The sequence below is a fragment of the Carassius gibelio genome, chromosome B10 (genome assembly GCF_023724105.1).
Source record: "Carassius gibelio isolate Cgi1373 ecotype wild population from Czech Republic chromosome B10, carGib1.2-hapl.c, whole genome shotgun sequence".
Lineage (NCBI taxonomy): Eukaryota > Metazoa > Chordata > Actinopteri > Cypriniformes > Cyprinidae > Carassius > Carassius gibelio.
In genome coordinates, this window is record NC_068405.1 from 2547228 (window position 1) to 2558316 (window position 11089).

General features: G+C 36.9%; 1 protein-coding gene across 1 annotated transcript; it reads left to right on the plus strand.

The window, feature by feature from the left end:
* The first annotated feature begins 8072 nt into the window (after positions 1-8072).
* LOC127966196 (chondroitin sulfate synthase 3-like) lies at positions 8073-11024 on the plus strand. The gene has a single exon (XM_052567035.1). The coding sequence runs from the start codon at positions 8630-8632 to the stop codon at positions 9233-9235; it is 606 nt and encodes a 201-aa protein (XP_052422995.1). The 5' UTR covers positions 8073-8629; the 3' UTR covers positions 9236-11024.
* Positions 11025-11089: the final 65 nt, after the last annotated feature.

Sequence of the window (11089 nt, forward strand, 5' to 3'; positions counted from 1 at the left end):
AATAGAAACAAAAAGTGCAATGCTACCAGCAAATATTTCACAGAGGGTCAGTATCAGAGAGGCTAAAAAGGGACTGATGATCAATAGCAGGCGCAAACAACTTCACAAGGTTGTGAGCATGTTCCTACATCGGGATGATGTCTCAACTATCATAAATGGCAAGTTTGCAGAGATTCGTCGCAAGGGACAAATTTATAGAAAAAGAGTACTCACAGACACCTTGGCAAAACTCCATCAACGCTTCCTTGTTGAACATCCTGAGCAAACAGTGAGCAAAAAGCTCAGTTCATTCGATTGAGGCCATTTTGGATTATTAGGCCTAAAGTTAAAGACAGAGAGACATGTGCATGTAAAATGCACGAGAACATTGGCTTTAAATTAAAAAGAATGCAATAACTGGGTATCATTGAAACATCAAGCCCAGAGGATCTTGTGCAGTCCAGTGTGTGTGACACTGGCAACATGTCCTGCATGTACGGCAGATGTCAAAAATGCATTGAAAAGACCTTTCCCACATCCTTAGATCCTCTTACTCAGGGGAACACTGTCATCTGGCAAGAGTGGGTCACAAGGTCTGTCACTGTAACAAAGACCCTCAAGGATGGATCTAACAGAGGAAAGGCAGACAAAGAAAATGGTCCTTGAAAAACGTACCTCATCCATTGAGCGGTTGCTGGGCCTAACAACAGAACACCTTCCAGGTTTTGCCATTCACATGTTTAATGTCAAGAACCAATATTTGTCATTAAAAGCAATGAAAGATACCCTGACAGATGATGCTGTTGCTGTGCATGTAGATTACAGCGAAAATTACAGCTGCAAATATGCCAAAGAAATCAAGGATACCCATTTTGGAACTGGGAATGATCAGGTAACCCTCCACACCAGGGTACTCTATCTCAGTAGGGGCAGAGTGGAAGCCTTTGCATCCCTCTCATCATCTCTACAGCACGATGCAGTGGCAACCAGGGCTCATCTTGACCCAGTGCTGAGATACATATGAGGAAAGTATCCTGAAGTCCACAACCTACATTTCATTTCAGATGGCCCAACTTCCCAGTATAGAAACAAAACATCTTTCTATCTAGCCTCCACTGTGCCCTTTATGCATGGATTTGAATGGGTGACCTGGAACTATACTGAGGCATCACATGGCAAAGGTACACCAGATGGAGTTGGTGGGGCCTTGAAGAATCTTGCGGACAGAATCGTTTCTTATGGGACCAGTATTCCTGATGCAGACTCTCTGTATGAGCAGCTGAAGAACAATTCATCAGTGACTCTGTACAAAGTATCAGAGGAGAAAATAAAGGCCAGCCGCGAATTGGTTCCCCCCAACCTGAAAGCAGTTCCTGGGACACTGAAAATACACCAAGTGAGTCAACATTTATGTTAATTATATGATTAAATATGAAGAAATATAGTTTAAGTAAATGTAGTTTAGTATGTACAGTAGTTACAGAAGTTAAATAAGTTAAATCCTCCATGTAATTAACATGGAAAGCAGACCACATCTGAAATAATCTCATAAAATATAGAGTCAATGTGTCTTTTTGAAATCCACCCTAACAGCTGACATCCACAAAACCAGGAGTCAAAAATACACGGGAGTAGGGCTGGGTACCGAACTTCGATGCCTTTATGGTATCGAACGAAAAACTTCGATACTATGAGTATCGAAAAATTATTTATCTTTCGGTGCCAAAGTTCGATTCCAAAAGCCAAGCGGCCGGAATTTTTTTTTTTTTTTGCCAAGCGGCTGTGTCTGTGTGAGTTTGTAGCATATGTGCATGTAAGGACCTACATTCGCCGTGATTGGCTGTCCACCACCACATGACGGGGAGCATTTCTGAAGATACTCGCAGTCACACAACACAAGTGTAGTTGTGTTTTCTCAAAACGTTTCCGTTTTAAAATGACAAAGAGGTCTATACTTTTTATAAAAGTGGATGCAGAGTCAGCAAAGTGCAACATATGCGATAAGAGTATTGCAACCAAAGCTGGTGGTAATGAAGCATTTGTTTGGATGAGTGTTTTGCCCTCCCTCCCGGTTTAGTTTGGTCTACTCCGTTTATGTATCTTGAAACACGCCACCTTTCACGTCGTCTAAAAAAACAGAAAGAGAGAGACAGATTTATCCGCTACAGCGAATTTCTCTGAGCAGCAGGCCACTGTATACGTTCACTTAAAACATAACCGACTGTGTTTACGAGAATACTTGCAGAGACAATTATTTTGATATAATTGTGTGTGTATGTGTTCATTCAGAAGTTACGATACGCAAAAGATGAATTCATTCTCTGTACGCGCATTGTCTGAAATGCTGCTTGCAGTGCGTGCTTTCAATGAGTGAGCGAAAGCTCCGAACGCTTGCGAATTGTTTAAAACGCTTGAATCAGCAATATTTAGAAACAAGTGCGAGCAGCATTTCAGAAACGTTGCAAATGTTGTGTGACTTGAACTGTAAAGCACATAAAGCTGTCGTTTGAGTTTATAAACTTCTATTTCATGCATGATTCGTATGGATCTGCTAACTGAATGCAAAGTGTTAGTTCTAGAAGAATGTTTGTGTCTTGATGAGCATGTATTGCTCACTAGGAGTCGCTAAATGAACAGCTGCAGTTCTTTTTTTTTCTTCTTTTTTTTCAACGATGGATCAGTTGCCCTATTGGTTAAAAGCCCCAAACTGTTTACTTAAATATTAAATTAATAAATGACATCAAAATGGGCGTTTGCGTTATGATGTGGTGGGCTGCTGTGGGCCAGAAAGTCCAGGGCCACTTTTTGGTCCCAGTCCGCCCCTGAATGGCACACCCCTATCCAAAAAGCACAACCAGTTGTATTAATAATGTTATCCTGAGCGTGAAGTGTTACCAGAATTTGTTTTAATTAAGGTGAAAAATAAAAGTTTTTTGTTTAATGTATTTGTGTTGATGTTGAAATGGATTTTAAAACATATGGTATAGAAAAAAGTATCGTTAGGAACCGGTATCGAAACTGAGGTATCGAAATTGGCACCGGATCGAAAAAATTTTAACAATACCCAGCCCTACACGGGAGGGGTCATGCTTCTGTGGAAAAAATTGCCAGTGCTTTTCTACAAATTGCCACATGTTCTCTGAGGGAAAAGATGAGGACCCTGACAGAACAGAGGTCATCATAGAGGTTGGAGAGTGGGTCCTGGTTAAATACGATGGTGACTTGTTCCCTGGTACAGTCACACAGGTGAATTTAATTTCAAGATTTCTGTTAATGTGTGAATATTTCTCAGTTACATTATATTATAGTACATGCGGTCCAGCCAAAATGTGTAGAGGCTATACAAATGTTTTTAAACCGATTGCTGAAGGGCAGTATGAAGTCGACACCATGAATTGTGCAGGGGAGAACCGCTTCTACGTACCAAGCATCAGATTTCCAGGAGAAAGGGTCTGGTACTATCGTCAGGACATACGGGACATAATCCCAGAACCACTTCCTGTCACCTCCTCTGCTAGACATTTCTGCATTTTACCTGACATATGGGCCAAACACAAGAAATGCTCATGAATGAGTTACAGTTGAGGGAAAACATGATTGGTACAGAGCAGTGGTTCCAGTTGTTTGTTTTAGTTGTTTGACCAACTCATAAATTGAGTTCTGCTATTCAAGTTCTTCACATGAAATTATTCTCAGAAAAAGGTTGTGTGGTTCAATGTCAGGACCAAAGTGTTTTAGCTAAACTAAATTCTTTTTACAAGAGCACATGATGCTGTTACATTTAAATGTTTCTCAGGACCACATGATGATATGTTACATTGAAAAAGTTCTCATCACATGGTTGTATGTAACTAGAATGATAAAATGTATACTAATGGTTGTATAATTATTAGTACTACAGTGTAGGGTACATGACATGATTCTTAAGAAGAGCATAAGATTGTAAATTGTTAACACAAGTCATGGTACTGTGATGATTACAATAAATGAGAAAATGAAACACCGTTTATTAAATCAAAGTTCTTTTAAAAATTGTATGAGTTTTAAATATGTAATATAGGGTTAGGCATCAAACCCCTTTGTCAACAGTGAATGTGTGAGCTAAATATAATTTCCGAAACATTGATCCTCATTAACAAAATGGCATTTTCATTACTGCAACATATATATTTTTTACAAATTAAGCAATAATTAGATAATCATATTTCATTTTAAAATGTATATACATATTATACAACACTGCTTATTTAAAGTCTGCTACATGACAAATGTGTATGGTATCTTTTAGTAAAACAATTAAATAAAAGAAATTGTAAATCATCACGCATGTTTCGGTAATGAGAGAAAATAAGAAAATTACAAAAATAATAAATATGAAAAAGTAATCTCTCCAGAGTTTTACATAGCTTTGAGCATGAGTAATAAGGTTCTACTTTAACATTAGCCAAAAATACAAATTTTTAACCATATATTTAATGTAATGTTGATAATTTTTTATGGACTTCATCTAAAAAATTTTAAAATTATATAGCAAATATTATTTTAAATCTTCTAAAAATAATGGTTATAGTAAGTTCAGACCTCAATCTTATATGTGCAAAAAGAAAATTGGTTTTTGAAATGGGCATTTTAAAAATTCTGATGCTAGACACCTGCTATATCTGGATTTCATGAGAATCACCAACATAGACAAGTGTAATCTATTTCACGACCCACCAAAATATTTGAGAAAAAAAAAAAAAGAAAAAAAAAGAAAAATGGTTGACATTACTTTAAGCCTAATCTTACTTAAAAGTTTGTAAAAAAATAAATAAATAAAATCACTACTAGTATTTAAGTTTCATTTTTGTTTACAGACGTTAAAATTAGGGCCGGGACTCGATTAAAAAAATTGAATTAATTAGAGGCTTTGTAATTAATTAATCGAAATTAATCGCATTTTAATCGCATATAAATATTTGACCTGAGAACAGTGAGAAGTAATTTTTTTTTTTCACATGGATTTATTGTATACCATTGAATAATGACTGAATACATAAGCTAAAGCAACAAATTAGTTTATTTTTGTTCAACCAAGTCTAGCAGACCAGTGCAATTTTTGCCATGAAGTGTAGCAATAGCATATTTAGAAACAATTTAGAAAAAGTACATTTCAGAAATTCAGGTAGCTTATAGGTGCTGGAACCTTCTGTAAAGTGTTTTATAAGTAATACACAATACTGTCAATTACATTCAGAACATTGGAAACCCTGACTGTTAGAAAACATCTCTCTGTTGCTTCAGAGGAAATAACATACTAAGTCCAACTCTCAATAACCTTGGCCAAAACAATAAATAGTTCAACATAAACTGCCAGTTGCACAAACAAAATAATACATAGTTCAACAAAGTGTAAAGTCCACGCTAGCTGCTATATGTTTTGCGTTGAGGTGATACTTGAGGTTCGATGTGCTGCGGTGATATGCGAACGCTAGTTGGTGCTTCAGTATAATCGGTCCGCCGAAACGCATCCAGTGAGAAACGTTCCGCGGTGCAAAAATAATCTCAATTAACGCGTTAAAGTCCCGGCCCTAGTTAAAATATTAAATGTCCACAAAAACATGAAACTGGTTCACTCCAGTGAACGGTAATCTGCGCTGCTGTTTGGTTGCAGAAAATGCAGTCATGTTCCTTCCGTGTGTGTCGGCGAGAACCGAGCACAATCCAACACTTTTTTTTAGAAAAGCATAAGCAGCAATGCAGAACTATCTAAAACAGTTTGGAGATTAAAATAATTGTGAAATAGATCAAAAAGAATAAACAGATGTTTTAAATAAAACAACAACAAAAAAAACTGGATGACATTAAGTTCAGGCAGAAATGTATTTTTGCGATGGAAATTTTTTTCTAAATAGAGATGATACTTCAAGGAAATATTGCAAAATGTTGTACATTTTGTTATGTGGAATTGTTTAAATCTTGTAGTATTACAATTAACCCTGCATTTGTGCCCTGCTCACCCTGTACACGAGAAATGCTTTTTACAAACCGTTTCCTGAACGAAAACAGTGCGGAGTTCAAACAGACAATAGAAAAGAATGAAAATGGCCTAACTGAAACAGTTTTCGTAACATTTGAATTTTCTGGTGTATGCAATCTCATGCAAAATAAAGTGTATTGACATGAGCATGTTTTTTTCTCTTTAATAATGAGGACTGATTGAACATTTTAATGACATTGCTCTGAGACGCTTCAAAACACGCAACACATGAGGACTTAATTGCAATTCGAAAATCACACTTAGGATATTGCTTAATATTAGGATATTATTTAATGTTGGTAGGCTATATCGTGCAGCCCTAGACTGAACTGTGTGAGTGTGTGCGTCACTGAAACGCAAATTCAGCTGCAGCCAAGTGACTTTGTGCAACCCACAGTTTGAAAACCCCTGTCATAACAGGATCTATCACAACATTTTATGTGTCCGTGATACATGTGATGCAAATGTAGATCTCACCTTAAATGTCCTGTTGCAACCAAATGGGCACCGGATCTCCAGACCTGACTGAATATGGCTCTTTAAATGAGAGAAAAGCTGTGTTAGGGACCCACATTGAACTTCACAAAAGTTTACATGGCATTTAAATGTTTAAATCACACATCTGTGCTGTGCCTGATGCTCTTTAGCAGCAGACTGGTGATGTTCCCTGTGATTTCTGTATATGTGGGACTTCAATGAAGAAAACTTAGTGAAAATATGTGGGCAATCAGGTACAGCACATCTAAAACCTGATTTAGGCACATTTCTATGCAATTTCACATGCTGCACAAAACTCAGGATTGTACTGTTCTCAATATTACAAAAGTGACATAAACATTTTCAACTTTAAAAAATATAAACTTCACAAGCTAACAAATGGACAGCAATAAAGCATGTGCACTGCAAACTAACGTTAACGGCTTGGCAGTCAAGTTAAACACTATTTAACTGCATAAAACCAACACAATCAAGTTAAAAGCTTTTACATGTCTACAACCAACAACAATGTAAAATAATTTTATACCGAGCAGTTATCAAAAATGTTATAGTAAAATAACAGCCAGGCCACACTTTAATGGTGAAGATAGACAGCTAATCGTTAATCTGTGACGACTCATCAAGAAAATTGTAGATGTAACACACCTCGACTCGCTTTCATTAGAGATCCTCCTCCTCCAGAGTCCGGTAACTTTAGAGCACGAGGTGAGCGCGAAAATTGAGTGCTGGTGATGATGAGGCAAGCAGGTGGAAAGTCCCAGCTTCTCCTTTTTTGGTGTTTATTGGCGGTTGGCAACCTAGTTTATTGGTGCATTATCGCCACCAACTGGAATTGAATATGGATCAAATTGTTTGCTTTTATAATTTATACAAATTTAAATAAACATAAAAACCAAACAATGGAAAGTCCCAACTCCCAAGATGTCCACTGAAGATGACGAAAACTTTTGCAACTGTTTTTTGTTCTTCTTAAAAAATCATTTACTGCAGGAACATGCAATAACAGTGATCTACCTAAAAAAAAAAAAAAAACACAGTATCTTATTGGACCTCTAAAATTCACAGCAATTATGTATGCTCCCACATGGCAAAATACAGTAATGCTGTAAAATTAAAAACACAGTAGTCTATTGTAAATATATCCTGTAAAAACTACAGCAATTTATAACAGATATCACAGAATTTGTAATGGTTTTAATGGTTATAATGGGACTTGTATCGGTTTAAATGGAAACTAAAATGGTCCCTGTGGGTTTTCACTGATAATTGGAAATTCTCTTTTCAGCAGGGCTGGCAACTGTCATTGCCTAAATGTTCTAACCTAGTCATGCGGTGCAATGAGTCAAATGTGATTTGTTGGTGATATCTGTCAAAGAGCAGATGGTGTTCATATTTTTTTTAAACATCACTCACAATGCTTTAATTTGTCAATGATTTCCTGGGTACTCTTGGCCAGCTGTCTGATGTGTTAAATATCCAGAGTCAATACACCAATGAAGCCGCCAGAGCAATCTTTCTTGCCTTGTCAGTTTGAAAAGTGAAAGCGCAGCTGCTTCGCTCCGCCCCGTGACTGGGGCGAAGCAAAGAGCGTTTGTCCCTTTGCATCAGCACTCTCAGAGGCTTAAAACCAGAGAAGCGAGAATGCTTGAAAGACAAGGGGATAAAGTTCCATTTCCTCCCGTAAAATTGTGTGGAAATTAGCGAGTCTTTAGAGACTAAAGCGACTGAATAAGAAGGGAGGGTTTTGTGGATGGAGTATATCTTTGTAGCGAGGAGAGGAAAGCATTGTCCTCAGTGGAGTATGGCACAACGCGAGCCTTCTTTGCATGGAAAGGAAGCGTCAACTTTATATACGTTTCAGCGTGAAGCGTTTTCACTTCGTTAATGTGGATTGGACGCGCCCTTGCTAGCGAAAAAGCAAGACAGAAGTGACCAGCTAGGACCGGGACAACACTCGTCTTCAGGTCGCGCAACGTGTACGCGAAAGTACTTTGCAGATGTTAGATAATAACGGTAATCTTTATATATATATATTTGTATAGAGAGAGAGAGAGACAGAGACCATTTGAATCCAGCATGCACAACTGTTTGAGGGATTGATGTGTATGAGTGATTTGTTGTTCTGACTGCGCGATGGCCCTCAGGTCCAGAAGACCTTTGGTGAGCGTCATCGTTGGGGTTTTTCTTGGCTTCACAGCCGCATCGTGGCTGGTTGTGCCCAGAGTTGTGAAGATCAGTGTGAAGAACAGAAGGTCTTCAGTGTGTACATACTACAGTAGCGACAGGGCTCAGGCTAAAGTTTCAGGCACCGCCCACAGTACCTCATCTACCATTGGCAGACAGAAGCATCTGCAGCCACTCTTCTCCAGCCAGGAAGGCAGTGATGAAGGTGAACAGGAGCCTTATGGGACAGGGAACAGTAGTGGTCCTGTACCTCCTGCTAGATTCTTGTATGTGGGGGTCATGACAGCTCAGAAGTATCTGGCCTCCAGGGCTGTGGCTGCCTACAGGACATGGGCCTCCAACATCCCTGGGCGGGTTGAGTTCTTCTCCAGTGAGGGCTCTGAGAAGGTCTCCCTGCCAATTCCAATGCCTGTCATTCCTCTGGCAGGTGTCGATGATTCATACCCTCCGCAGAAGAAATCTTTCATGATGCTGAAGTACATGCATGACCATTATTTGGATAAATACGAGTGGTTTATGCGGGCTGATGATGATGTCTACATTAGAGGTGAATAATAGGGGTATGATTTAAAAGGGGACATTGTTGAAATATTCTGATGAATAGTAGACCTTGAAAAATAATTATATGACCAGCAGCTTTTGAAATATTGGCAATAAGTTAAACTGCCTTTTCCTTCAAAATTTGAGAAAGTACAAAGTTTTGGAAGCCTGTTGAAGGACCATAAAAATGTTTTGATTTTTTTTTTTTTTTTTGCTTTATGAATTTTATGAATGCGTTTGAATTGTGCATGTTATTTTAATGAAAGTTGAGCTTCCACAATTTACTTATTAGTCAAGTCAAGTTAAGTCACCTTTATTTATATAGCGCATAAAACAAAATACACTGTGTCAAAGCAATTGAACAACATTCATTAGAAGAACAGTGTGTCAATAATGCAAAATGATTGTTAAAGGCAGTTCATCATTGAATTCAGTGATGTCATCTCTGTTCAGTTAAATAGTGTCTGTGCATTTATTTGCAATCAAGTCAAAGATATCGCTGTAGATGAAGTGACCCCAACTAAGCAAGCCAGAGGCGACAGCAGCAAGGAACCGAAACTCCATCGGTAACAATGCAACTGAACAGTATTAAGTAGTAATATAAAATGTGTCAATAAAGCAAAAAGGCAGTTCATCATTGAATTCAATTATATCATCACCAGCTCAGTTCAGTTTAAATAGTATCTGTGCAATCAGGTCAATTAAAATGTGTGTCCCCAACTAAGCAAGCCAATGACAGCAAGCATCCAAACATTTTACAATAGTTTTTTTTTTGGTTATTCTCGTTTGATTCAGTAGCCTAACAGTAAACTTTATGACTCTAAACACTTAATTTAAATACCGGTAAATATTTTATATATGTGTAATGACCCTAGTAAAAAACATAATTGATTCAAAATACATTTATTTCATACTAAGTATACTTCAAATCTATTAACATATTTATTGACATATTTTATTTGGAGTATTTTGTCATCGCATAGTGCACATAGTGGCTCAGTGGTAGAGCATTGCATTAGCAGTGCAAAAGGTTGTGGGTTCAATTCCCGGGGAACACACATGGTTAAAAAAAATGCATAGCCTGAATGCCCTGTAAGTTGCTTTTAAGTGTCTGCCAAATGCATAAATGTAATGTAAATATAGTTATATAGTCCACAATCAAATATACCAGCAGTTATATAGTTGGATTTTAGTACTACTTTAGCACTATTAAATTTAATCATTTATTTGTTCCAATTTAGCAGACTTTAAGTATATCAAATTACTGTACAAAAAAGTACAATTGCAGGCTATTTTTATTAAAGCAACACTATGGCTGTGTTCGAAATGGCTTACTGCCCAGTACACAGTGTATACTGGCTAAAATTTTTAAAGAATAGTCTGTGAAACAGTATACACTAAGCAACAAATGTTTCAGAGTTGTGTGCTAATGTGTTGTCACATGACATGAGTTTGTTACCTCACAAGTAAATGTACTAACCATTTTTTTTTTACAAATACTTTAATTAAGCATTTAATTAAATACTACATAATTATTAAATAAATATTTAATTATTACATAATAGTAAACAATGCTATATTTTCCAATTGAACTCATTACATAATTAATGGACTTTAAATACTGAGCAGAACTAATAATAATTGTGTAAATAGTAGGTAGGTGGTCAATATTTATATTTCAGTACTGTAGTACATTATAAAACAGTATGCAATAACATAGTGTGTTTAAATTATCATACTTTAAAATATCATTAAATGAATGCAAAATTATTGGGACAATTTAATCTCCCTATACCCATACTGCTAACCACCTAATAACACTGTATTATTAATTAGATGTTTTATTCCAATTTTCTAATATTTATTTTA

Coding starts and splice junctions, on each gene's coding strand:
- LOC127966196 (XM_052567035.1), top strand. CDS start 8,630: ATGGCCCTCAGGTCCAGAAGACCTTTGGTGAGCGTCATCGTTGGGGTT.